This window comes from Neodiprion virginianus, chromosome 1 (assembly GCF_021901495.1).
Source record: "Neodiprion virginianus isolate iyNeoVirg1 chromosome 1, iyNeoVirg1.1, whole genome shotgun sequence".
In the NCBI taxonomy this organism is placed as follows: domain Eukaryota; kingdom Metazoa; phylum Arthropoda; class Insecta; order Hymenoptera; family Diprionidae; genus Neodiprion; species Neodiprion virginianus.
Genome location: NC_060877.1, coordinates 34104429 through 34131223, shown reverse-complemented (window position 1 = coordinate 34131223; position 26795 = coordinate 34104429). Strand labels below are relative to the sequence as shown.

The 26795-nt window shown below is 42.8% G+C and overlaps 1 protein-coding gene across 2 annotated transcripts; it reads left to right on the top strand.

Moving 5' to 3' along the window:
• Positions 1 to 201: 201 nt before the first annotated feature.
• LOC124298295 (paired box pox-neuro protein) lies at positions 202 to 26041 on the top strand. 2 transcript variants are annotated; one of them, XM_046750123.1, is made up of 6 exons: positions 202 to 1943; positions 6543 to 6593; positions 16584 to 16804; positions 21872 to 22118; positions 23609 to 23783; positions 24017 to 26041. In XM_046750123.1, the coding sequence occupies exons 2-6, from the start codon at positions 6581 to 6583 to the stop codon at positions 24561 to 24563; spliced, it is 1203 nt and encodes a 400-aa protein (XP_046606079.1). In that variant the 5' UTR covers positions 202 to 1943; positions 6543 to 6580; the 3' UTR covers positions 24564 to 26041. The 2 variants fall into 2 exon arrangements, with proteins under 2 accessions (XP_046606079.1, XP_046606069.1); XM_046750113.1 differs by having other exon boundaries at positions 205 to 1943; positions 21845 to 22118.
• Positions 26042 to 26795: the final 754 nt, after the last annotated feature.

The following is a 26795-nucleotide window of genomic DNA, read 5'->3' as shown; positions in this document are numbered from 1 at the left end:
TGGAAACTGAAATTCCCTGACTATTCCATGTATTGCAATCTGAAACTAAGATTTTTCCAGTAACCTTTCAAGAAATATGCCGCTGGTTAATGACAATTTTTTTTACACAATAACACTCATGCCTTCAGTATTGTCTAGTAACTGACTTACCGTCTGACTATCAATTTACAAACAACAGCCTCCGATTCTTCTCGAAAAGAAAAAAAAAACGAGAGAAGGTTTGGTAATAAGTAATATACCTACATGTAGAATGTATCAAGTGTGGTGCAGCGAAAAAAAATCTTGAGTGCAATTTTTTTTCTTTCAAGATCGATACTACTTTGTACAAGAACGAGTTTGTTTCTTCGACAGACTCAAAAATTCGAATCTCATTTTCGAAGCTCTCTAACTTTACCCTCACTTTTCCCTGCTGTAAGATTTCCCCTGAATTCTCCCGTTTTTCCGCGTTTTCCCTAAGCGTAGGAACCCTGCTGAATTTCCTGACTTTTCCCGGTTTCCTCTGTAATTTCCTAACTTTCCCCGGCCAATGAAATTCCCTGACTCTTCCTTGCTGTACGAAATTCCCTGAATTTTCCCGGTTTCCCCAGCAATTTCCTGACATTTCCCGACCGACGAGATTCCGCGAGTGAAAGATTCACCCTCTCGGAATTGGGGGAAGATCGCATTGACGAAAGGGATGATCCCTCCTTCCGCGTCACCGCGACGGGGGTGAAAAGCGGACGAGGCGAGGCGGCCGTGACTCTTCGGTGCTCGGAGATCCCCGTCCCGACGCGGACGCGGTGACTCGACGTCCTCTGGGGGAGCCGGCGTTGCGGAAGGCGTGTGTGCCGAGACCGCCCTCTGAGCAATGCGCGTCCCCACCCCGAGGAAGCCGGGACAGGTCGCTCCGCACGCGAGGACACGCTCCATCGTTCGGGCCTGACTGAGACGGACCGCAAGCAAAACCCGTAACCCTGGCCGTCCACTCAGAGCCACCGTGTCCTTTGGTTGGACCGCATCATCGTTTACCAGTCTCTCTCTTCTTCGATCCGATCGCCGGCCGTCCGAGCTGCGTCGAGATTCGAGCCGCCGTTCGCTGGACCCGAAGAGATACGACAAACCGGCAAGGGCGTCGGGTTCCCGTCGCGGTTTGCGCAATTTTCATCGATAAGACGCGGTGCGGTAATCGGAGAGGGAGGAAAGTGAGCGCCTCTCCTTTCTAGATCGGCCGAACGGTTCAATCGCGCTTTTACTCACCCCGTCGGTTGGACGTGCGGAAATTAGCGGGAGCTTTTATCAAAAATTTAAAAAAAAAAAAAAAACGTGCGGTATAACCGACGGTCGTCAATTTCTGCGAGGAGCGGGAAGAAGAGGAACGCAAATTTCAACGAGTGTTTTCGTGCCGAATATCGACCAACCCGCCGATTCCCCGAAGCTTCCGCAATGGCTACGACGAATTCCGCACGGCTCTTCTGGACGGTGTAACGTTTTTTTTTTTTTTTTTTTCTTCTGTTCGGTACACCAGCAGTGCGAGAGAGGTTTTTTTTTTATCCACCGAAGAAGGGTCGCAGATTTGCTCTCGCGAACGAAGACCGAGACGCAAAGAAGTTTGAAAAATCGAGGAGGAATCGGGGAAGTGAGAACCAGAACCAGGATCGACAAAACCACGTGCGTTTAGCGGAGAGCCGGTTGTTCATGCGGGGATCGAAGGTGTCCGAAGGTCCGAGGAGCTGCGTGCAGTGGCTATTTGTCAATCTGCAGCGGGGCAAAACAAATCGGGACTGCAAAAGGAACGAGGGAGAAGCTCGGCTCTGAAAGCGCGAGGAAAGCTCCGACCGATCGTCTCGTCAATAAGCATCGTCGCGATCCTCCGAGGAAGCTGCGTATATGGGTATCCATCAGACATGATCCAGATGCCGGGCACGGATTGAACCAGCGCGAAACACACCATTAACAATCCTCAGGTATGTAGCAAAGGCATTTCGAAACGTTCGCATACGTTCGTTCGTGTTTTGCGACAAGATCTCGTCTCGCATAGGCGATCCGCCGATGACGGCAGCCGATCCGATTGATTGCCCTTGTATTTCTTGTCAACATCGGGATCCTCCTAGCCGCGGACCTGATCCAATTACCCATATAGTATACTGCCTCCGTTCGCTGCGGCAATTACCAGCCGTAATGTCTTTTCCCCCTAGCCGAGAAAACTACTCTTCGCGCTCTTGTAAACGTGTCGGGATTGTGTCCGAGGTACTTGCAAAAAGATGACGGAGAGAAAAAAAAACAAAGCAACAACAACGACAAGTTTAACGATAAAAAGAACGAAATTATCCGCCGGGTCACCGAAGGTCGGTTCGAGAATGGTAAACGACTTTTTCTACTTTTCGGGATAAGATGACGCGAAGATGAATAATTTTTCATTCGTTTATTTTATTTTATTGTATTATTTTTTTTTCACGTTTTTTACTTTCTTTTACGAATATATATATATATACATCCTCTGCCTCCTCACAAATCACTACGTAACGGATGTCAGACGTGCAACGGGCCGAATGTCTCCTAACTCGTTATATTATACGCGTAACCTGCACGTCGAAAGCGCAAATTTCGTCGATATATTACCAGTTAATTGGCTGTTAATTAGGACCTATGTACAAAGATTTCATTTCGTAAGTAATAACGAATACGGTGTGAATATAATACATATGTGTGTATATATATATATATATATATATATATATATCGTTGCATCGATTTGAAAAAAATAACAAGTGTTCGAAATTAAACTAAAAACGCGCACAACCGTAGCGGAAATTATTTTGTCTGATTTCTTGATGCCCAGGATAGATTTTCATGTTAGATGTTGAGGTTAATATGATTTATATTATACGGCTATACCTGTATTGGCCGAAGGTGTAACTAATTCCGCGCTGTGTCGTGAATGATGAAGATCATTGACGTTAATTATGAGTATACGGGATAAAAGCTGATAAATATTCAATGTCTTAAGTGTTAGCCATAAGGTTTTAGCACGGCCGGTCAGGTCGGTCGATCATTCGAGGCTATTTGGTCTGTGATTAATACCGTTTACACGCATGCATTAAGATTGCCAATTGCACGTACGGTTATGGCGAATCGTGTACAGAAGCGGGTCAAACAGAGCGCATGGCATAATGAATATTCAAATTCCGTATTAAATTTATCCTGAATCCACGTTGTGCGTGCACGTGTAAATAAATAAATAAATAAATAAAATTTTTTTATCTTTATTTCCATTTTTTCCTGTAAATCTAACAACAAATACGTCGCGTAATGTAGAATAAGCTTGAGGCAAAACGCGTTGCGATTTCGGCGTATAAACGACACGGGCAATGTGTGCCCACAATGTGTCCAATCCGGCCAATTGCAACACGCCATCGCTTCATTTGAAATGCAAATTCCCTTGTACGTTGTATACACTTTCCTTCTAGATTCACGCTGCCGTTCCCCCTCCCCCCCTGTAAATGCGGCCTTCCCAAAGACCAGCCCCGAATTATTCTAATTACCTCTCCAAAGCTTAGCTGCTCATTTCACGCGAGGGGTAATCAGTTCCGAAATCTCAAATTCCGCGCCCACGCCGCGGGCAAAATCGTTTCGCGGCGACGATTTCGTTGCGGAAAAATCTCGGTCTCGGATACTTTTTCCTCGATTACTCGTTCTTTTTCTTCTTCTCGTTCTCCCTCGAAAATACTTATCTTTCCGAAGGTCCGAAGTCGTTTTGACCAACTTCCGTGACACGATACGAAGCACCGAGGCAGGGCAGCCAAGACCGTTCAAAAACGATCGAAGATTGTACCATGACGTTATACGTTCCCCGCTTGCCTGCCTGCCTGCTTTTGCCGGTTAATGTTCGCCGCACGATCTCCGCGCGGAATATCGTGCGACGTCGAGACGAGCATTAATATGTATATTCGAATTTTTATGGCCCCCGGGCTCTCCTTTTTTCCTCCTTTTTCTCGCCATTCATTTTTATACGCTTCTTCTTCTTTTTTTTTATTTTGCTTCATTTTTATTTTTATAACTCGCCGATTTTAGGGCATGCCGCGAGTTGCCCCGAATTTATAAGGTCGATCTTCCGAGATAAGCCGGAGCTTCGGGATATTAGGAATCCGTTCGAACGGTCCAGATCAATCTCGGACGAACGGGACAGCTGTTCTTGCGCGTTGTACCTCCGTGTAATTAACCCGCGTGTAAGTGCAGCCGTCACTTTTAAAACTATTTACCACTATCTAAAATCGATGTCCTTAATTGCCCCCCTTCTCCTATCCAGGAGTCTTGGATTTCCCGCTAAGGACTTGGACAATTCTCTACCGATATCGAGTGGATTCAATAAACCGGGGACAGTGTAGATAAATCTGTTACAGCTGCTGTACTGCACGCGGGGTTAAGATCCTAAGAATGCATTACACGGATATAAATCAGGGCCCGCGGTTTAGGCCGATAAATTGACGGGTTCGACCCCGTAATTCAGACTCGGTTGAAGCGGAGATCGGTTTGTAAGTGCGGCTCAAGCTCGGGCCGAGGATTCGAGGGAGCTCTCGTATCGTATTGGTAGAAATAATTCAGGTATAAGTAGGAGAACCACCGCCGCCGGATCGCTGCAGGAGCAAAAGTAAAGAAGGAAAGAGGGAAAGAAGGAGTGACGATGGTGCCGAGGCTGGAATTTCGAACGGTTAATGGTGGTTAAGGGTATCGCGTCGCGAAGAGTTCGCCGCGGGGACAAAGGGGGAGGAGGTGAGCTGGGAACGGGGAGAAGACACGTGTTCGCAAGAGTTACACCGGCAAAACCTTGGGAACGCCAGAAATGCGGTGCTGCCCATGCGGACTATGGTCGTCCTTTGATTTATAATAATCGCTCAATCCTTCTTTTACGAAGACGTCCGCTGCCGCTTTGCCGAGAGGAAATTATACCTACTCGCTTCGTGCCGTTGAAAATAATAAGGATTGTCTTGCGGAGAGGAGGAAATGAAAAACACGATTTTTCGCTACCTTTATGCGAAGTTCGAGCTAGTCGCTAAAGTATCGCGATATGATTTCCATTGAAAAAACAGAAATAAAAAAATTAGGTCCGTACAGTGTTCCGTCTCAAATTGAATGACATCGTACGAAAAGATTGATATTTAAACGCGAAAGAAATTATTTAAAAAACTCGGTGTGAATCGAGCTTGCAGATCGATTCTAAGTTCAGGTTGGTCGAAAAATCACTGTTCTCCAACTTTAGAATAGTGCTAAAGAGGTCGAGTGCAACGTTCTGCTCGCTTTGGTTTATGGTACGTCAGGCAATCCCGCGTTGTAAAAAATTGGCGGTGTTTAAATTGACCAAAAATGACAGGTGTGGACAACTATAGTACAATTTTTGTGGTCAATTCGGAACTCGAAAGTCGTACAGTGTTATGTCGACGACAGGTAGTATTACGTTGACGTAAAATATTGTTAGATCGACACCAAAAAATATTTCATAGAAGTCTGAGCCGCACTTTTTTTTTTGCAGCGCGCAAGCTTTCCGAACGAGATTTTTAACCTCACGAAACTTTAACCCCGTTACATTTTTTACACTCGTACCGATCGCGTACCGCGAAAGAAATAGAGGAAAAAATCCAACGGCGTGCAATATTTTGACTCCGTCGGTACGCACGTGATCTGTAATTCGATCAGATTAAACGGGATCTAAGCGTGTAACTAGCCTAATGCGGGGTTCGGCGTTTTCCTTGGCGGTGTGGTAATGCCACTCTAACCTCGAAATCACCGAGGCATGAACCTGGCAAAAGGGTAGCGAGCAGACCGGTTGTACATGAATAAGCGGGGGTGGAGGGTGGACTTGTAACGGGTAGTTTGATAATCATGCATTAATTTGCATCTCAAAGTACACGCTATCCGCTTCGCTACGCACGCGTTTCGACTATACTCTGACCGTTAAGTTCTCAAACCACCAAAACCGAATCCATTCCCCGACGAAAAGATCCCCGAAACTTTGGATGAATTTTTCCCGGATTTCGATCGTTATAAATTTCGACCTTTTCCATTGATTCCCGAAAATTGCGTTGCCGGTTTTCGATCCAAACTAGAAATTTTCCCAACCTTATCGTACCCGCAAACAACCTTCGCAGATTTTTCAAATTCCGTTGCCAATTCGCCGTGTCGATTAGTCGCGACGGCGTGACGGCAAAATGAGAGCCACTGTTTCTGCCAGCGTAATATTTAGCCGTGCTTTGCTTATCGCTTTGGTTGCATATTTAAGGGCTGCCATGTCAAGCGTCAAGCGCGCGCTTTGAATACATTTAAATTCATTAGAACAGAAGCCCAGAAGCCGCAAGCGCCGCCGGTAGAGAGCCGAGAAAGGAGGGAATAACGTATCGCGCCCCGGTGAAAATATTACCGCCGGCTACGAGCCGTTCGGGTTTCCGAGGGGGGCAGAAGCGGGTTCGACGCGCGCCTTCGCCACCCCGAGAACAGAAAAATAGACGACCCCCCGTCAGAAGTGGAATATTTTACAACAAAAAGCAACAAATTCTCCTCGTTTGTTACAGAAATAAAGGGCTGGATCGATCCTCTCCAACGATCCGAGATGCCGCACACCGGTAAGTCGCCAATATGCAAAATAATCAGGTTAATTGTAATCAGAAGGAACAATAAAATTTCTCACTCTGTCAAAGTAGAGACACTGAAAAAGCATGTTATCAAAGGGACGAAAAATATCAATATACGTACATATATATTCATTACATCCAAGGTGTCGCTTAAAACTTGTCCGACGTTCGACGTGTATTTCGAATTTGGGGATAAATGCTGCACCGTGACAGAGTTAAACCGCAAAACCGTTACAGTCTTTAAGACTCGGAACTGAGGAAATTCTTGTTAAATTTTCGTCAAATAAAGCGCGATCGTCACAGGTTGTTGTCGCCGGTATTTTTTCCCGAGATTTATAACAAGAATGAAAAGGGGGATAAATTAGCTAGGCGTAATCTCAGCTCGGATCTGAGTCCGGTGTTCAGCTACCGTCGGCAAGATCAGAGGCAGCGACGTATCCAGTAGTAAAAATTAAATCTGTCCCCGTCGGATCCCGCGGGGAACCGAACAGAAGGGCCTTTCGGGCCCGGTCAGTGTTCCTGCAACGCGGCCGTCGAAGCTCGGCACGGCGTTAAGTTCAACTAAATCACGATTTAAAAGACATTTTGATAGTAATTAACGGAGAATCCCTATTCGGCCCACCGAGTTTAAGATCTATGGATTCAAATGAAACGGAACCGTTTTAGAATCCGTGGTACAGGTTGAAAAAGTTTAAGAAAAAAAACAATCTACCTGCACCGCGTCTCAGTTCAGCTGCCAAGAGAGGCGGTCCTGCCTGCCTCTTTCCTTTCTTTATTGCTTTTTAATACATTTTATACCAACTTTAATTATACTTATGTGGGTATATCGGGATTTTTCTAAATCAAAATCTCACAGGTGCCTCTCCGCACTTCCTGCATCTTATATATTACATGTATAGGCATAATTCTTCGGGCCACACAGAGTGCCGTACAACTTTCAACATGGATGTACCTGCACAGGTGTATGCGTGATACAAATATCTATAACCATTTTCTACACACATCGTTTCGATTCTCCAAATTTTTCACCCGGAATATTCTCTGTACCGTGGGAATGAAATACCTGCTTGATCTGAATTCACATTTGTATGTAACGTATATCGTGTGTGCAAGGGGAGGTTCCCAACGATTCACCGTTACTTACAGAGTAAACCGGTTGAATTGTCTGTCGAAAATTTTACGCCGCAACTGCTCATCAACCTTAATGACAATTTGTTCTCTCCGTCACATTCGTGTTATTGGGATGATTAGTCCAAAATTAAATGACGCTCGATCAAACGAACAAATAATAAATATTACAACGTACGATTTTAAAATAATTTAGATCTTTATATTCAAAGTGATTCAGGATCTTCAATTTGAAAAAAAAAAAAAAATTCAAAATTGCATGTGACCATTTTTATTTCTCAGTTATTCGAATCAAAATCACCTCAACCTACGTGTAAGAATTAAGTGAAATTAGCCAAATCAAGCGAAAAAAAAGCTAACCGATTTTGCTGAGATTCCTAAGGTTTATTTAGCGGTTAATAATTCGTTTTAATTTATATTACCGAATCCGTCAAATAGCAAAATTCACCTCTCAGCTCGAACGTCATCTAATTGTATTCCAATTGGATTCCTTGAGGAAACCGCGAGTCCTTCGGATCTACGGCGAAGAGCGTCCCGCAATCTGCAATACATGGTGGGTTTTACACAAGGGTTAAAAACATAAAGATCAGAGAGATTCTTGTAGCCGCGAATACGGGATATAATCGGAGCCACGCGCCTTCACGTTCGATCGAAGCGAGCCGAGGATCGGGAGCCGGGCTTAAACCATTCGTATAATAATTATACGTGGCTCGGATAATTATGTTATTAACTCAATTACTCCTGTCGGCGGATCCGTCCAAAATAACGAGCGTCGAACCACCTCGGTGGAAAAGAAACGAAACCGCGATTTCCGAGATTCGACATGTAACAATTATACACCGCATATCGCGAAGCTATAAATCGCGTATGAAAAGGGGAGAAAATTGTACTTGTGATTTTTGAAAACGTTGCAACCGAGACGCGACGAATCGAGTTGAAAAAATGTATGGGTAGAAGAGAAAAAGGAATTCTGCAGAAAATCAACGGCAAGAACGCGCGGAAATGACTAAATTATCGTGAGAAACACGCAGCCGAAAAAAAATTCTCCTTTTTTTTTGTACGGTGATCTCACTTTTATTTGATGACTTGACTCGAATTAATAACGTCGGCGCGACGTTCTCGAAGAAAAAACTAGACGAGTTCGCAAGCAATTATAACAGTGATCGGAGCTTTCGATCGTCGCTCTTGTTTTCACTCTACGTAAAAGAAAATTCATAATATTCCGCACATTTGTCGAAAGCTCGGTATTTTGGCAAGAAAAAAAAATAAATAAATAAATAAAATAAAATAATTACAAAAACAAAAGAGAATTCAACGCAGTAATTTGCTGATGAATTATAGCCTGCACAAATCGCTCGCTTAATTGGCCCTTCTTAATTTCCGTTGTGGTTGCGGAGAGCGAAATAAAGACATTGCCGCGGAAGCGGCGGCTGCAAAACAGCGAAACAACGAGCGAGTTCGGGTTAAATAACAATAAAAATACTGCAAACATGGGGCAGCTGTAAAGTGATAAATTAGGCAATTCTAATGGTGTCAGTGTGTCGTGTGATTACACAAGAAGAGGTGGACAAGAGGAGGGACGCAAAGTACCAACACGTTTCTCATATCTCGCGGATTCGTGTATGTAGATATTAGAGTCCTGCTGCATCGCCGAGGCGCATTCCGTTTTTGTGGTAATAATAATTTACTCCCGTCCGTTGGTCCGTCCTTCTTCCAACGTAACACGGCTATACAAGCGAGGCAAAATTTCACTCCGGGGCAAACGGGGCCTCTTTTTATCATAATAACGCCAAAATCATGATGCACCTTCGGCTTTGTCCGGTCAAACGACTCGTATCACAACTTACCTTGATTTCTTGCGAATATAATATACCAATGTCAAGAGTTTCACCCGCTGCGTTTTTACCACGGTCGCCAAATTTCTTAGCCGATATTCGAAAATATGAACGTTCAATTCGATCGATCGCAAAACTAAAAATCCACGAAGAACGAACAGACAGTTATACCGCCGCAAAAGATAAATCAGAAACGAAAAAAAAAATCAATAAAGTATACCACATCATTCGGAGTGTTCTTTGGAATAAGTCATTCACATTTATAATTCATCGTCATTTCATATTCATTTATACATTCAATGATGAGATTTTTTCAATTTAATACAAGCTACTCTACCTCTTATATTATTATTATATTGTTAAGTTGTCTTTTTTTTCTGCTTCCATCGTGATGCAATAAACTAAAAGGTCAACCGTTCATGGTATGTGACCAAAGTTTGGGACACGTTTAACAGTTGTCAAAATATTTAATCGACGGAAACGTGTCAGAATTCTTTAACGAAGGTGATAATTATTCAAGAGTGATGTACGCTTAGAAATTATACGTACGTATGTGTAGGTATAATAATAATACGGCGAATCTCGAAGCGCTTATCTCGAGATCTGAAATCAAAAAAATTAACCAGCATGCATCAGTTCGTAGTTCCTCGTCGTGTCATCGGGCGCCTGGTAGTCGGTCAAGTTAACGGCTCTGTATACACATGGATCGGGTGAATTATTATCGACGTCGAGCATTAAAAATTTCACCTTTCCCTACCTACGGAGTAGCGTATCTTTCGAACATTTTCTAGTGGCCATCAATGTCTCAACTTGTCTCCAATAACATTGATTAGAAATCCTGGCCAATCCACGTTTCGAAACGCAACGCGAAAAATTTATTTTAAAAAACGTTTCGAAACAGAGAAACTTGTGGTTAAAAATTCGTTTATAAAACAAACGGAGAAAGAATAATATTTTTGAAGAAAATAGGAAACGAGATGGTTTCAAACCAGGGCAGGGTCAAAAAAATGTACCTGAAAATCACCACACGTAAAATATTCGAATTTCTCAGCAAAGCTTTTAAACAACTTCGGATCTTTTCTAATACACGTCGCATAGTTTCAATATAAATATTTAGATAAGAACACTTACTGAGATTTATTTTGCGCAGGGAATCGGAGGAAAATAAATGTAGATAAATTCTTTCACCATTTTTTCCAAATTTTACAAAAACCCTGTCAAACAGTTGGCCGGATTAGATTCGTCCACCCGCCGCGTGAATTTGACGAAACCTTTTTTTTCTACACTCTTAGAATAAAGTGAGGTATAAACCTTTCTGCGATAGATATTCTAATATTGCACACGCGAATGCAATAGCGACGCGCGTTATCCATCAATCTAATTGCCATCGAGCTACGTAACGCGTAATACAAGGTACCTCTAGAAGCGGTTTCGCAATAGTATAACCGTGAGTTTTGCAAAGTCGTAGTAGAAGAGAAACCGCGATGCAAGTTTCCTCTGAACTGCATTGTTAGCAGGTACACATTACGGCGAACTAATTCTTCGAGGTATACGCGATTCTTATCAAACTTCTCATTTAAATTCGTAATGACAAACGAATAGATAGCCGGCAAGGGTGCCCACTGCAACATATATTTGTAAATATATACAGGTATATATATACATGAAGCCGGCCTGCAATTACTAGCGTTTCTGGATATTTATTCCTACTGATTGTATGCCATAGATATCCCCGGAATTAGCATTCGGTTACATTGCCTCTCTGCACATGCAAATATTATAGACGTATGCAAACTCGAGCAAGCACGTCGCGCTTATCTCTACAATAATTGTGTTGCGAGGGTTCTTTGGTGTTGACAAAATTCGGCATGGTATGTAGGAGAGAGAGAGAGAGAGAGAGAGAGAAAAAAATTTGATAAAAGATAGATAGAGAGACGGGGGGGGGGGGGGGGGGGATAACCAGGGGGAAGAAGTGGAGAAAAAATAGAAGCGGTTAAAACGGACAAAGTGTCGTCAGCGAGTATAACCAGCGGCGGGATTTAAGAGGAGAATAAAATGAAACGAAACGTGAGACGAAATGTGAGTAAAGTGGAGAGCGAAGAAGAGAGCAACGCAATCGACGGGAAAAAAACCCTTTCGAAACTCCGATCCGAGAGATAAGATCGCCAAAGAGTCGGTGAAAGCGCGTGGATTTAACCCGGCCCGTATACGAAGAAAACACTGCACCGTGGGGTTTATAGTTAATACCATCCAGGAGTCTAATTAACCAAAATCTTAGGAATTTCAGCTGTCTACTAATTATAATGCCTCCAATTAATCGCTACTGCAAGCCACTATATATATATACATATACATATACGAGGGAATAAAATTAAGAAGCTCCCGCAGCGTTGAATTCCGTCCCTACGGAAATATATACTTATATTTGTACCTAAGACTTCTCTGCATCTGGGATAAATTTATTCACCAACTACACAGTCGGCCTAGCGCTCTTCTATCTACTTCATCCGGTTGTTGTACCGAAACCGGTGACAGCGTCAAGCCGCGAAGCGGGGCGTCTCTGATAAATCGGTACGTCAAAACGGTGATGAAAATAAGAAGATAAGAAACCAATAGGACAAACGGAAACGATGAAGATTTATGTAGATCTCGAAGATCGATAAGCTCGTCAGTTTTTCCAAAGTTGGTGCGAAACGTGTGAATTATTGATAACGCAACTTCTTTCCAAATTGAGAATCTATGGAAACGAATGAAGACTGAAACGGAATGTATATCTTGGGGTGTTTTAGAAAATAATAATTTCCGATTTTCGCAAATGATGAGCGTTCTACGTTATGCGGAAGATCGCTCTCAGTTGATTTTTCACTCTTATAGAATTTTTTAAATTTGTGAAGTATCGTTAATAAGATTCTTTTTTATTGCTTACATCAATCGTAATATCAATCCACGTCGCAAAGAAGACCCATGCTTGTAATGTCAAGTCTCCACTTGATGTTTGAGATTTGCGTACGATGACTTTTTCATTATTAATTCGACCTCGTAAAATGGTTATAATTTAATATGAACTTTTAATTAGGGAGAATAAGATTCCCGCATGATATATCGTTGTGTTATGGATCGTGATCTTCGGATTGAATATAAATGTCAGGAAAGAAATAATAATTAAAGTGTTAGGTACGTGTTTCTTCAAATATTCAAAAAAATTTGGAAAAAATTCGGAAATCAAATGAGCGCGACCTTCCACATAATTTATAACGCTCATCTCTGCACAGAATTTTTCTTTTAACCTAAACAAACGTTTTAGGGGGTGCCAAGGTGGAAAATCGTAAATTGTTTTTTTCCGAAACACCCTGATATACCTGTACGCCCGTAACAAATTCGTTTGGAACCCAGGTCAGCACGGTGACAGAATCGTTTTAATCGACGCGGGGGTTTATTTGTTCCCCGAACACAGGGAAATTCGAGTTGTTTTATGCCGGTGGCGAGTGTTCCCGAGAGAATAACGAACGAGATAACGAGCTGGGACGAGAACCGAGCGAGGTTTTTTTAATTTTCAATTTGCATGCGGGACCGAGTCGAGCTGGCGAGGATCAGTTAATTTGGTAGAGAAAATAACGCCCAGCTCTGGAAAATGTGGTCTGCTTTGTATAATAATTAGATAACAATGTTCGTAGGGTTCATTAACGAAGCTATAAGGACAAGTCATCGACACCTCAACGAAGCCCGAATTTACTCAGGCCAATCTATTTCCCATAACAATTTAGATTAAAACTGAGTCGAATAAACGGTGCGGTGGATTTATAACGCCAAACCTTAGAGAACACCGATCGTGTCGCTGCATCGCGACTGATAGACCGGCGATATCAATATTCCGACTATCTAATCGGGGCTTCAACTGACGGATACTCGTTTTCTTAAACGTTTTTCGACTTTTACCCGGATTCAGAAGGTGGCCTATCATTTTTCCCCGAGTCAAATCCCGAGGCTCGATCGTTAACTGAGCAGCGACATAGACCCGCTTCTCCGCCCTGAAACTCCTCTAAATAAGACCCCGTAATACCGAAAAATCGGTAGCAGTAAGTTTGTTTGACCGCTGCTTACACATATCCTATTCAAAATGTATTTAAAAAGATCTAAAAATATTACAGAAAACGTTGTTAAATAATAATTTTCCTTTTTTCCTCATCAAGGAGATACAGAATAATAGAATTCATCAACGTTTTAACTCCATAGATTGGAATAACGATGATCCAACTGAAAAAATAGTAACGTCAATTCCTGATGCGATTGATCTCTTAATGAAAATTAAAAAAAACATCGAAAGATGAACAAATCAATGTCACATTTAAAATTACCAACAACTCACAAAAATTTTTCATTCCGTTGAAAACCTAAATATTTGAAATCATCATTACACGTGTACTCACAATGCAATGTTTACCTGGCCGTCTCTACTTAAAATCTAGCCGCTTGCCCGCGTCGCGACTCAAAACAAATCAGATCTGTACCTTACGTCCTATTCTCTATTATTGCGAAATCATGCCTGAGTATCGTCTATGCGTGTTCTCGTCTTGTAAATCCTCAGTTGTCGTTCTGTTCTCTCGCGACATAGATCGGATCAGTTTTGTATCCTCATCAATAGAGTATCCTCTATAGACAGGTAAGCAGAATCTATATTTTAATCGTCATCCCGCTTCTTCGCTGTAGTCGGTCATCAATAATTCGCGGATCCCACGTCAACGATCCAGTATCCATTGTCATCTCTCCTTACAGGCGATCATAACAAAATTTAAAAAAACAGATTGTCAAGTCGTAAATCCAGATTTAGAAGTCATGACCTTGATAGTTGCGCATTAGCCTCTCACAGCTCAAATTTAGGACATACTTTTGATTTCAACAGTACAACTGTACTAACAACAGAACCAAACTGGTATAAACGTTACATAAACGAGATGCTTCGTATCAGCAAAAACAGCAACATTGCTGTTAATAAACGAACGGATATTCAAAAGCTCAGTCACTTACACATTGTGGTCATTCGATGTTCATAAATTACGCTCAACTCTCAAGATGTATCCATCTTAAATTGACATTCCACATTTCGATTATCGATAAAAATGATGGCGATCATCGTTAATCAATATAAATCAATGTATCTTCACTTCCTCCCTAACCGGCCAAGCGTTCAACACCATGATTGAGGAATGTCACTATATATATGTATATATATATATATTGTAAGTTTAATCTCTCAACATCTAATTGATCATACCTGATCCTTTTCTTGTGAATAATTTTTCTGTAAATCTCGCCTTGAATTTTTGTATTTTTATATCATGTTAGCAATTGTGCATATCAGTTTCCACATATAACTTTTAACAGGTCGGTGCAGACACATGTTTAAAAACGCATGTGTTCTCATATCATTACAAATTAAAACTAGTTTTATAAGTATATACGAACGCCAAAGAATTGAAACAAAGGCTGCAGCCCGATCGAAATGTCGGAATGAAATATTGCTTAAGAAAAATGTCTCTTCAATCAACGGTTACTCGACGAAAATTACCTATTACGTAGAGTTTCGGCAGCCGCGATTAAACACCACCACGACGACCCAGTTCGTCGACCGGGTGGCGAATAGTTTGGCAAATTGGGTGCGAGGCGGTCGTTTATACTCGCGAACTAGTTCCCTTCCACGTTTAACTACGTGTAGAGGCATCCTGTTCATAATCGAAGAACTCATCGGGGACAGGTGGAGAAAAGGTGTTAAATTTTGACGGGGCATCGCGTAATGTAACCGAAGGAGCCCGGCGAAGATCTCCGAAGCGGAGAATTTGCAGGAAGCAATTTTGAGTCTAGGGTTTCGGAGGCGCTTCTAACGTAATTACACGACCCCGGTTTCACCCTGGACGTTTCCTCGGGGCTGCCGCGCCGATTCGGAGACACGCGAGCCCCGGGATGGGATGTCGAATCGCTCCCAGGGATACCTACGATTGCCCGTTGTCGTTAGGACGAAGCACGGTGCGAAACCACCTGCCCGAAACAAAACTCGCTCTCGAGTCACTCACTGCCGGTATTTCCATCCTCTTCGCCGAACTCGTTGCCGAGTTTATACGCATACGTTACGATACGATCGTTCAATGGGACCGCCGTGAGATTAGCGAGCCTTGATCCTCCTCCACGGTACTTTTGCACAATCATCGACACGCGATCGATCCGCACTCCGGAAATCGGATCTACGCGTGCTTTGGTGACGCGATCGTCAATGGCGAGAATCCTTCGTGGCAATCGGAAGAGATCCGTCCTGAAGTGACTCTTCAGTCTTGACGAGGATGAAGTTAGGAACGTTACTGTAACGACGTGTGTTTAGGAGAAATCGTTACTTGCCACCTTACGGAATGTACGACCAAAACATACTCTTACTTTTCAGAAACCAACTCCTTGAAAGTCTTTCTAAAATCGTGCATTTATGATCTTTTCAACCGGTACTTCGTCACGTTAACGTTACTAGCTTCAGACTCATCAGTGCGGGTAGAATCGAGCCTATCGTTAGTGGGATTGGAAGGTGACCGTTCTCCTATACCTTCGCATCATCGTTTTTCAAGTACAAAGTTACTATACATCAAGAGTTACACCGACACCTCTGCTCGTTCTGAATTCTTTTTCAATGCACGCAGTACGCGTAACTTCTCGGTAGTGAATTAACAGTGAAACGGTGCGTTTTACAGCGTGGTAAAGATAGGCGCTGATCGAGATCGATGGTTCGGATAGCGATGCGATCATTGTGTTAATCAGTTCCGCGTAGATGCTCGATGCACGTTAGGCGTTATGATCTGTGGCGCATATTATTTCGGATTTCTTTTTCTCGACTTGTCAGTTAGCATCGGACAGCTGACAGTGATTGCATCTGTGATTTTGGACGCAGGGAGCGATGCCGATTCCTTCGAGTTCCTCAGCGACTGGTGGTTCGATCGGCCACGGTTAATTTTACCCGTAAATACCGTCTGTCTTGTTGCAGGTCAAGCCGGAGTCAATCAGCTGGGAGGCGTGTTCGTTAATGGAAGACCATTACCCGACTGCGTCAGACGAAGGATAGTCGAACTCGCTCTGCTCGGTGTTCGACCTTGCGACATTTCGAGGCAGCTCCTGGTTTCCCACGGATGTGTATCGAAGATTCTTACCAGGTTCTACGAGACCGGAAGCATCAGGCCTGGCAGCATTGGTGGCAGTAAAACGAAGGTGAAATTACAATCTTGAATCCGAAATGCAGCCTGCCTGCTTATTGTCAGAGAGGAAGAAATTACATTCTACGCTCGCTTGACGGGATTTATCACGTTTTTGAGAGGCGCGTAATTCGACCCGACCAATTGACGGATAACCGACCCTTGAAGCGGTATTTCCTACCCGTAATCCTTTCTCGCGCGGTGAAAAGATGTACCGAGTTGCCTCGATTTAAAAACCGTGTAAAAAATCGCAACGGGAATTTGCGGGGAACTCGTTCAATTGGAGGAAAGTATATGATATTATGCAAATACTTGATGGAAGGTGTTTGGATAATTGTAGATTCGTCCCGCTATACGCTGGAACAAGCTTTACTTAAAAGCTCGTCAGGATCGGTCGAGCCTTGGTCCGTTTCTCACAAAAACGTGTGTAACTTTGCGCAAAATTTCCTCCAATGATCGCGATTTTTCCGGCAACTTTTCGAGTGCCTACGTACGGTATACCTTTCTGTTTTCAATATTTTCGACTTGGTTAGAAGTCAAAGCTTTCCTCCAAGCGTCGGGACCTTCAAAACGTAAAACGGCAGGTTGCAGTTGTTTTTCCTTTCTTTATTTTTGTTCTTATCGAACTAGAATATCCGTGGAACTTACAGCGAGATGTGTACACACGTGTGCATCAGGCAATGCTTGTAATTCCAGATCGCAATAACATACTCACTGTGCATACAATGAAGCGTGCGTGTATGATCACTAATGGCAATATAATGGCACGTTGCTTAAAGACTTTTTCCGTAGTTTCTGTATAAATATGTACGATACGAGCATGCACAGGTATACGCGGGTCGTTTTGTTTGCCAATTTCTTAGCCGCATCACCCAACGCTTTTGTTTCTTTCTGCCTTTCTTTCGTCGAATTTAATTTTTATCCCGCATCACTGAATAACTCTATTAATCGATTTTCGTATGAAATGCATACGTGTATTGGGCACTCCATGACATCTCAATCAAGATTTTACGTTGATGTCTCAGATTTTTATATTCTTTATAATTTTTTGCATGAAAGTACGTAAAAAAAGACATAGAATCTTGATCGAGACGTTATGGTATCTATGCCCCGTATCTGTATAAGGAAGATATCGAAATAGGTCGAATTTCGCAGGATCTATAATTCGTTTTTTTTTCTTTCTCTATATATCAATTACCGCAGGTTAAGAAATTGTAGAGCTGTAATTTTGGTAGGAAAATACAAGGCAAAGTCGCGCCGGCGCAGCTGTGGAAATTTTTTCTGATCAAAATTTAGGGTAGGTAATTAAACAATGAGGCTCGGCCAACCCTTTAATTGCCTGGATCGGTGCGCGCCACTTTACAGAAGATTCGGCGATCCCTGATCTAGGGCAAGCTCCCTCGGTGCCTTTTACTTTTTTTTAAAACCTCTAACCACAAACACAGCTCTCCGCGCCTTTCCTTTTAAACCTCTATTCTTCTTCCCGCGGCATTCAGAATAATTGCTGAGTAACGAAAGGTGCTGGGTTATACATAGTGCAGCCTGTCAAAATATGAGTATCGTCGACTAGCCAATTTTTCCAAAATCCATATCATTATCTATAAAATATTTAATCCTATCGCGGCCCCGGAATCTTGCCGCGTCACTAATTTCGGGCTCGAAGAATTCCAAGCATCATCTCATCGTCGGCATAAAAAAGTTGTAAAAGCAGTCACGCACGCCAATTTTTCGATACGGTTTGCCGATTAGTTTGTGCATTTTTTGTTTTGGATCGGAAGATCCGTTTCCTTTCTTCAATTTGCGTTACGCGCTTCGATCGCCGAAGGCTATCGCATTAATCGGGACAAGTGCCAGGCCTATATGCATAACTTCCTGAATTATCCGACGTTGTGGACGAGAATCGAAAGTTGCGGAAAGAGAACACGGGCGTATGAAATAACTCTAGTTCACACTAGACTTCCGGCGGTATAAGGTACACGCGGAATTGTTACGCTGGATCCTTTTACTTTTACGTACAGTAGATATAATAGACCGCTTCAGCGTGTCGACAAGATTATTAGAACACACGGTACACGCGTCTGTAATGAATATAGTAGACGGATAGGTACTCGAAAGACCGATGTGTACTTTTCACTTTCTCTCTCACAGGCATCGGTGCATGGACAAGTTCCGAAGACGTATATACGTAGGCGATATATATATACGTAATGCGTAATAATCACGTCCTCAATTTGTTAAGAGCGAAATTTATTGGTCCGTGAATTTTCCCTTTTATTTCTCCGCAATGGATGATATTAAACGGCGTCGTTACGTCGTCGGGAACGCGTTACATTATTACAGTACGTGTATGGTCAATGATGGGAATCGATGGACGACGCTTTATATTCGACACGGAAATTCTTATTTACTCTTCGCTATTTACCACTGTTTGAGCAGCATGTGCCGTGTTTCAGGACCTCGAGTGGAGTAAAGACCACTCGATAAATCATAAAGTGAAAAATAAATACGATATATCTAGGTAACGGTGTAAAGCTCTGTGTTGTTCTCGTTCAAACAGAGGCACTCTTTGCGGCAAAGATCTTAATTGCCCGATAAATGCTGCCGGCCAATCGTTGAATTTTCACCGACATGATCTACGCCGTGCAATAATTAATTACACTTCAACCTTTGCATTAATTATCATAACCGACGTATTAAACGGCCAACTACCACGCGTGTTACCACCGGAAATGATTGATCTACTCGGCCACATCCTGCCTCTAAATACAGTTGCTGAAACAGAAGTGCGCACTTGCCGTAAATATCTACAAACGCGAATTATAATATTTCGAAATTATATGATAACGGAAAGTTGGAGAAGATCTTGCAATTTTCGAAATCCCATTAATTGAGGTGATTCAATTTATGAATGTTCAGTGACGAAAAGGTCGCAACAAATATATAAAAGTGAAGTTAATGGCATTAAATAATGAAGGTAGTCTGACATTTGTCCTTTGTGCATAACTTGTCGGCAAATTACGAACATTCTACACATTTGAATTTCGCTTTTGAATATCATTCGACAAGCCTAAAACCTTCGCTTTTTCATTTATACACAAGGCCCGTTTTAGTCGTTCTCCTTGTGTCACGTCTGACCAAAAATAACTTCAACCGTCTAAAGATATTCTTAACCGATTTCCTACGGGTACGTCTGGTGAAACTTTATGGTGTGCGATCAACGCGGCTCTAACTGCTCCTAAAAACAACGAGACGAAAAAAAAAAAAAAACGTTAGCGCCGCGATATCTGTAGTCTCCTATCTGCAGCATGTAGCCCGCGAATAAGTTTCCAGATCTGTGATGACGTTGGAGATATATAAATGCCTGGGGTGTTCGGTATACCTACATTATATATCCACACATGCTGTACTTGAAATTGGTTAACCTGTTAGGTAGCCGGGCTTATCTAACGTTTACAATTAGCGCCAGATGTTTAGGGTTGAAACCACGCGGCGAGACACTGTTCGAAATAATTCTGCCACATTAAGGACCGGTGTTGAAGAATGACGGGCATAACTGACTATTGCTCATGTGTGTACAAGGCACGCTCACATGCACACGATGTGACCATGGTCTGGGCTTCTGATCATCGTCACACGGGTAATTGTTCCCAGCTCGACGGAAGTGTCCACGGGGTAGAGATTAGAATCTGAGATGTTCCCTTCCGCACGCAACTTCTAACCCCTATGTTGATGCTTCTGTCCGGTGCCGGTAATAACACACGTACGCAGAACCGTAATACGCGGCATCCAGGGGTGCATTTCGGCGCTCGCCAAGTCCTCGCACCGATCTGCCAAATCCGAATTATTTCTTATGTTCATTTCCTCCTTCCCGGTACGTATTTAAGTCCGATTTTCAGTCAGTTCTACGTAACATTTCTTACTATAATTGCGCCGAACTAAGATGGCCGCCATTCCTCACTTGGAATGTTTTTTCGACTGTAAAATCACTCCAACCATTCACACGTCGTCGAAGGCTACTGCACGACAAACTATAGGATGGCAAGAACGGTTTGGTTATAATTTCGCCATTGACGAAGACCCGAAAACTGTGAATTCAACTGACGAGATCAGATAATCGTTTACTCTGAAACGCCATAGCTGAAAAATCGGTACAAGAATTGAAAATAATTCTACAGAAAGTTCGAAGTAAGGAAATATATTTTCACACAACCGATTGACACCGTCGACTGGAGTGCGAGCTGTAGTTAATTGATTACCGATTGCAGAGCTCACGCGAGAAGGGAAAATAAATGGCCGTGTATTTTCCGGTTCACTTCCCGAAATCTCAGCCCTTCCGCTTAAGGGTATCACGGGCCAGAATTAAGGAGTCGGTAGTCGGGTAGGCAGGTATCTTCGATCTGAAAATCAGTAGAGAATACGTGAAAGAATATCATTTGCATAGTGTTAACATAAATTTCCTCGTCGAATTAGCATTAATTAGCAATGCAAATGAAACGGATTGAGAACCACTGTTTGACCACTGACCAAGCAGATGACACCCTAAACCCAACTAAACTGAAATAAAGTACTGAAGCATCGCTATCTGATTGACGGCTCCTTCACCTGTGCGCCGGCGTTGCTCGCTCTCGTCGTGGTTAACTCTCCCTTGTAGACGTAATAACCATGCACGCGTGCACTCGTGTGCGTCTGACCATAACAACTCACCACCGCTTCGTCCAGCCCAACGCGAATGGCATGTGAATTTTGTCCTGCGACGCGGACTGCAGCGCTGCTCTGTGTTTAGGTCGATATCTCGGGGACCGCCGAAACGGTTTTACTCAAATTAAATAGTCGTTATAAGGCCCCGAGCCTCCGATCATCTTCGCGAGTCGAGCCTCCTTTTCGCTGGACGAAACGGTCAGGATGATGAGAGCCGGGCTCTTCATCCCGCGATCTGTAATAATTATTTCGAGATATTGTCGCTTAACGAATGCCTGTTTTATAATCATATGACAACGCTGTCGAGGAACCTCAAGGAACAAATTTTAACCCAGTTTTTTACATTTCTCCGTTCTAGACTAACAAGAGAGCTTTGCTGTTGCAGCAAGTCGCAACGCCGACGGTCGTCAAGAAGATATTACGCCTGAAACAGGAACAGCCAGGTATGTTCGCCTGGGAGATCAGGGAGCAGCTTGCGAGGCAGGGAGCCTGCGATCCCCAAAGTTTACCCTCCGTATCATCGGTAAACCGAATTCTCAGAGGTGGAGGACTTCACGCCGATCATCCAACGATCGACGGCGGCACTTCGAGCGCCTATCAAACCCAGATGACGTCCAATCTGAATGCCAGAGGTAAATCTATTGGCACTAGGTCGAGTTTTATTACACCGGTTGTGAAATCAATCGGTAAAATCTGCGCGAATCCATCTATCGCTTGATCGTCTTGACCACCAGAAAAAAATAAAATAAAAATAATACTTACCGCGAACATCGCGGTGTAACAGGAATTTTTGTACGGTTCGTGGTTGGTTTGTTCTTTGTACGAACGTAAAATCTTAATTCGTACTTGAAAGAGGGTTTACGCTGCGGGGGGATGGCGAGGCAAAAACTTCCGCTCGGTAAAGGTAATAATTTGCGAAACGAACTCGTGCAATCTTGTCGGATTTATACATATACATATATGTGTGTGTGTAATATACAAAACCGCGAAGAGACCCCGCGGTATTAAATGCGTCATATTAAATTCCACGAATTATATCAACCGTCTTCCAGAACTTCATGTGAGGTGGCGTGATCATAAACTACGTAAATCCGACCATCAAACGTACCGTAAGATACTCTTTTCTTAGCCTTAAAATGACGGGGTTGGAAACTGGAACGTGTATAAATTGTTTTTTTTTTTTCTGTTTTTGCAATTTGTAATTCATTGATACCAGATAATTTACAAATTTAGAAGTTACAGTAAGTAAAATCCTGTAGAGGTAACATTTTTACCCGTACACAGGCTGGCGTGATATCTTACATTAAACTTAGAAGCTAAGTAACAAAATTACATACTGCTTAAGAGTATTCGATACTACGTGTACAGCTATTAGAATAGCTGTTTCGAAAATTGAACTCATATATACCGGTGCTATACGTTTACCGTTAGTTTTTTCTAATTTCTAACGCAAGCAAACGATTGAGACTAAGTTCAACCTTTGTGGATGTTCGCAATAGCATGTGTAAACAATAGAGCAAACGGTTCGTCGGGTGCAACCGTTGATCAAGCATCGAGTACCTTCTTTTGCGTTTTGTGTTCGAATAAAATCGCAAAGCACGCGATCTCGAGTGGCTGCCTCGGCTAACCCACCGAAGGCAGATTATTGCGAGGCGATTATTTTTGCACGGCAATTATTAATCTCTGCGTTGCATAAGCATCGCTTGCCTATACGTATATATTTATATGTATACATGTATATCCATACGTACGCACGTGCACATACATGTATCACGGTTCGTGCGGCGGGTTTAATGCTCGGTGCAACGAGGTTGAATTTGCAACTTATTTCGAGCAATATCGGAGCGTGATCCGTGGTTTAAGTCACGCGGGGCGTGTCGGGCCTCGAGGTATATAATGTATATGTATATATATATATACATATAGACCCGTGTGTGTACGCATACTATACCCTATGTACGAAGAATCGATGCACGCAGCCTATCGTACGCCGGTTGATAATTACACACTAATTAGCCTCGGTATCGCTCTCCGGCAGCGCGTATGCTTGTATCGTAACGGTACACCGCCTCCGAAGCTGGACCGATTGTCTTTATTACTTATACACTAACTCGCATTTCAGACGCCCTAATGAGGACTGACTATCAACAGAAGCTCTTTTACCCCGGGACCCTAGGACCCCTGCATATTTCAACAACCTCCGGCGGCGCCACACCACCGTCTTGGAATCCCAGCTTCTATTCCTCGCTCTATCACGCTACGACCCTCCACTTGCAGCACGGAATGCAAACGTTCACGTGAGTCGAATCGAACGATATCCGAACGAGAATAGCATGTGGAATAACAATAACTGTAGTTGATACAAATCTTTGGATAATTGTATCATCGTTTTTGACGGTTAATCGTTGATCGTGTCAAAAAATACCACCGCAAAGAAAGATTAATTTTCCGATCAAATGATCTCAGTATCGATAATGACAGACGATTACTCAATTTACTGCGAAATAACGAATTACACCGGCTTTCACAGATCGCTGGAGTCGGAACGACTCTCACAACAGAGCAACAGCCAAAGTCAGGTGGACCTCAAGTCGAGTTCAAGTTCGATGGCGGGTAGCGACGATTCCCTGGACAAGAGCGACTCGGACGATAACAACGAGTCGCAGGACACCTACAAGTCCTTTCAAAATCCTTCGCTGATACTGGAGCTCGGTCACAAGATCGGCAGCGATCGAAGCGCGTTCGTGCGGCACGGAACGCCGGTCTTGACGTCGAAATTAAAAAGCGTCCGAAGCTCGCCGAGCAGCTCGGAGCAGAGCAACGTCGGGGATATCGACTCGAACGAGGCCTGCGAGTCGCGAAAGATCCTGGAATCCGACGAGCCGACAAATCCGATCGAGTCCAACACGGAAAGCGACCGGCAACCTGCCGCGCAGCCTCAACGAAAACGGAACCCGTATTCCATAGAGGAACTCCTCAAGAAGGACGAGAACAGAAACGAGTCGAAAAGGCAGAGATTGACGAACATAACCGGGGTCGTACAGCCCTGCGGTCTCGTCCTTGACAAGGATATTTAGAGTTAGGAAAGTTTCTCTAATTAAAAGCGGCCGTGTGCGCTTCAACTATCGTATTATCGCACCCTCGCGACTGTCCTTATGATTAACATTATTATTATTATTATTATTATTTTTCTCATATTAGCAGCTATTATTTTTCATTATTTTCATTATCGATCACTTTACGAGTCGTTTTCGTTGCTATCGACTATAACGACCCTTGCACACTGTAAATTTTAGCGTACGATATTTATACGTAATGATAACTAAATTATTGATGCCATCTTCACGATCACGGTGATCCTGAAACGGAAGCCATAACGTTATACAGTAGGAGCGTATTGTGTAGATTTTAGTGTCTGGAGTTGACCGTACTTCGTATGCCTATAGATATAATAGATTACTTACAACGTTAGGAAGGTATACGTATATACATATGTAATAAACTATCGACGCCACTAATAATCCCAGATTTGTCACGTGGCGTATAATCGCGGGATTCTCATCGGCGAGTTTTACAATCAGATGGAATAAAGAACAAGCCGCTATCATGGCTGCGAAGGATGCGAAAAAGAGAGCCGTAACGTATCTGCGGCGAAACAACGCTAATTGCGTTTATACTTACAGCTCTCTTGGTCGGTAGTGCAAAACTGAGCGCCGACTTGCCTCCGCGAAGAAGACGTTATAAGGGTATTAAAATCGTATCGTGAAATTAGTCGAATCCCGGCTCATGAAACGGTCGGTGCGCGGTTCGAAACGACAGAAGGAATGCCGCCGTAATAAAATCATAAAACGCTTCCAAGCGTTGCAGCTTCGTTCGAGTTTGAACGCCTCTATTGCACCCCGAGTAGCTATCCGAGGGCCTTCGGGCCTCTGTGCCTCGGCTATTATACGCCTGTCTCTGCGATATACGGTATGTAAAAATATCAGGACTCGATGGTCCAGCGGGAAGAGGCTGCCACCAGATGCTGAGGTCGAGGGCCGCGGATCCGAGCCGAGTTCCGTTTACAGCGTTGTAAACGGCTCTCGCAGCGTTTTCTCGTCCGGGATTAATTAATTCTCCATAAACGAGGACTCGTCTAGCGCTGGGGAAACGATTCTCCTCTGATTCTTCTACCGTGCACAATAATAATGTAAACAATAAATAACCGCTGCTGTACATCGAAATCTGTACTTTGGTCGTATGCAAATGAACGTCATCAAAATTAAGGCGGCACGTATCTGCGTTACGCGTTATGTATTATTTATACCTGTATTATTGCAACGTGAACATTTGGGTACAGTGATAGACGTTCGGATTTAATTTCACGGTGTGCAAAATTACACGGAAGAAAAACGAACTTTTGCACTTTCGCCCAGAGAAGTACCCGGTATTCCCTACATTGAATATTTATTGTAGTTGTATATTGTATTATGCCAGTAATAGTTGTAAAAATTTTAAATTGAAACAAAGGTGAAAATAACCACACAAAAAAAAAAAAAAAAAAACACACCAAATCTGTTAGAGGCCATAAAGCTTTAAGAAAATTCTCGGATTGTTATTTCGAAGACGGTTTTAAACTTCTCCACACGTATTCGTTACGAAATACCTAGTACTGAAAACAATTTGAAAAATAGTAAACAATGCTAAAAACCTCTTCCAAAGTAACTTTCTTAAGGAACGTTAAAGGATTTTTGTGGCCGCCGCCTGTAATACTCGCCTATAATCAACTTGTAATAAATATCCTGTATTATATCATTAAATATACTAGTCAAAATGTTTCATCATTCGCCTTTTAATCCGCATGAGTTATAAACACAGTGGTCTGCACCATCAATTATTATTAACTTTCTTACTTATTGTGGCGAGTAACAGAAATAATCAAATCCATCGATTGCTGAAATAAAAAAAGCTCGTCTACACGTTCCCAAGATTTGTATACCGAATTAAAATAAATAATCAGATGAGATCCCGCGTGCTGAAACGAAAACATATCCCGACAATCATCAACAATCTTTTCTTTTTCCGAATGTAGGTATACAAAATTACGTGAAATGAATTGCAAACACGTTAAGTGAAAATGTTTGCAAAGAGTCGCAAACAGATCCTTTAATTGTCTTTTACAAAAAGAATATGTCTCCACTGCTTAATTAATTAATTACTCGTGTGACAAAAAATTGCAGCTCGTAATACATCAGTGTACACAGAAATGCCTATTCTTCAGGCGCTGATCGCCAGAACATCAGTTGCCGTCCTTAAGCAGTGCAAGTAAT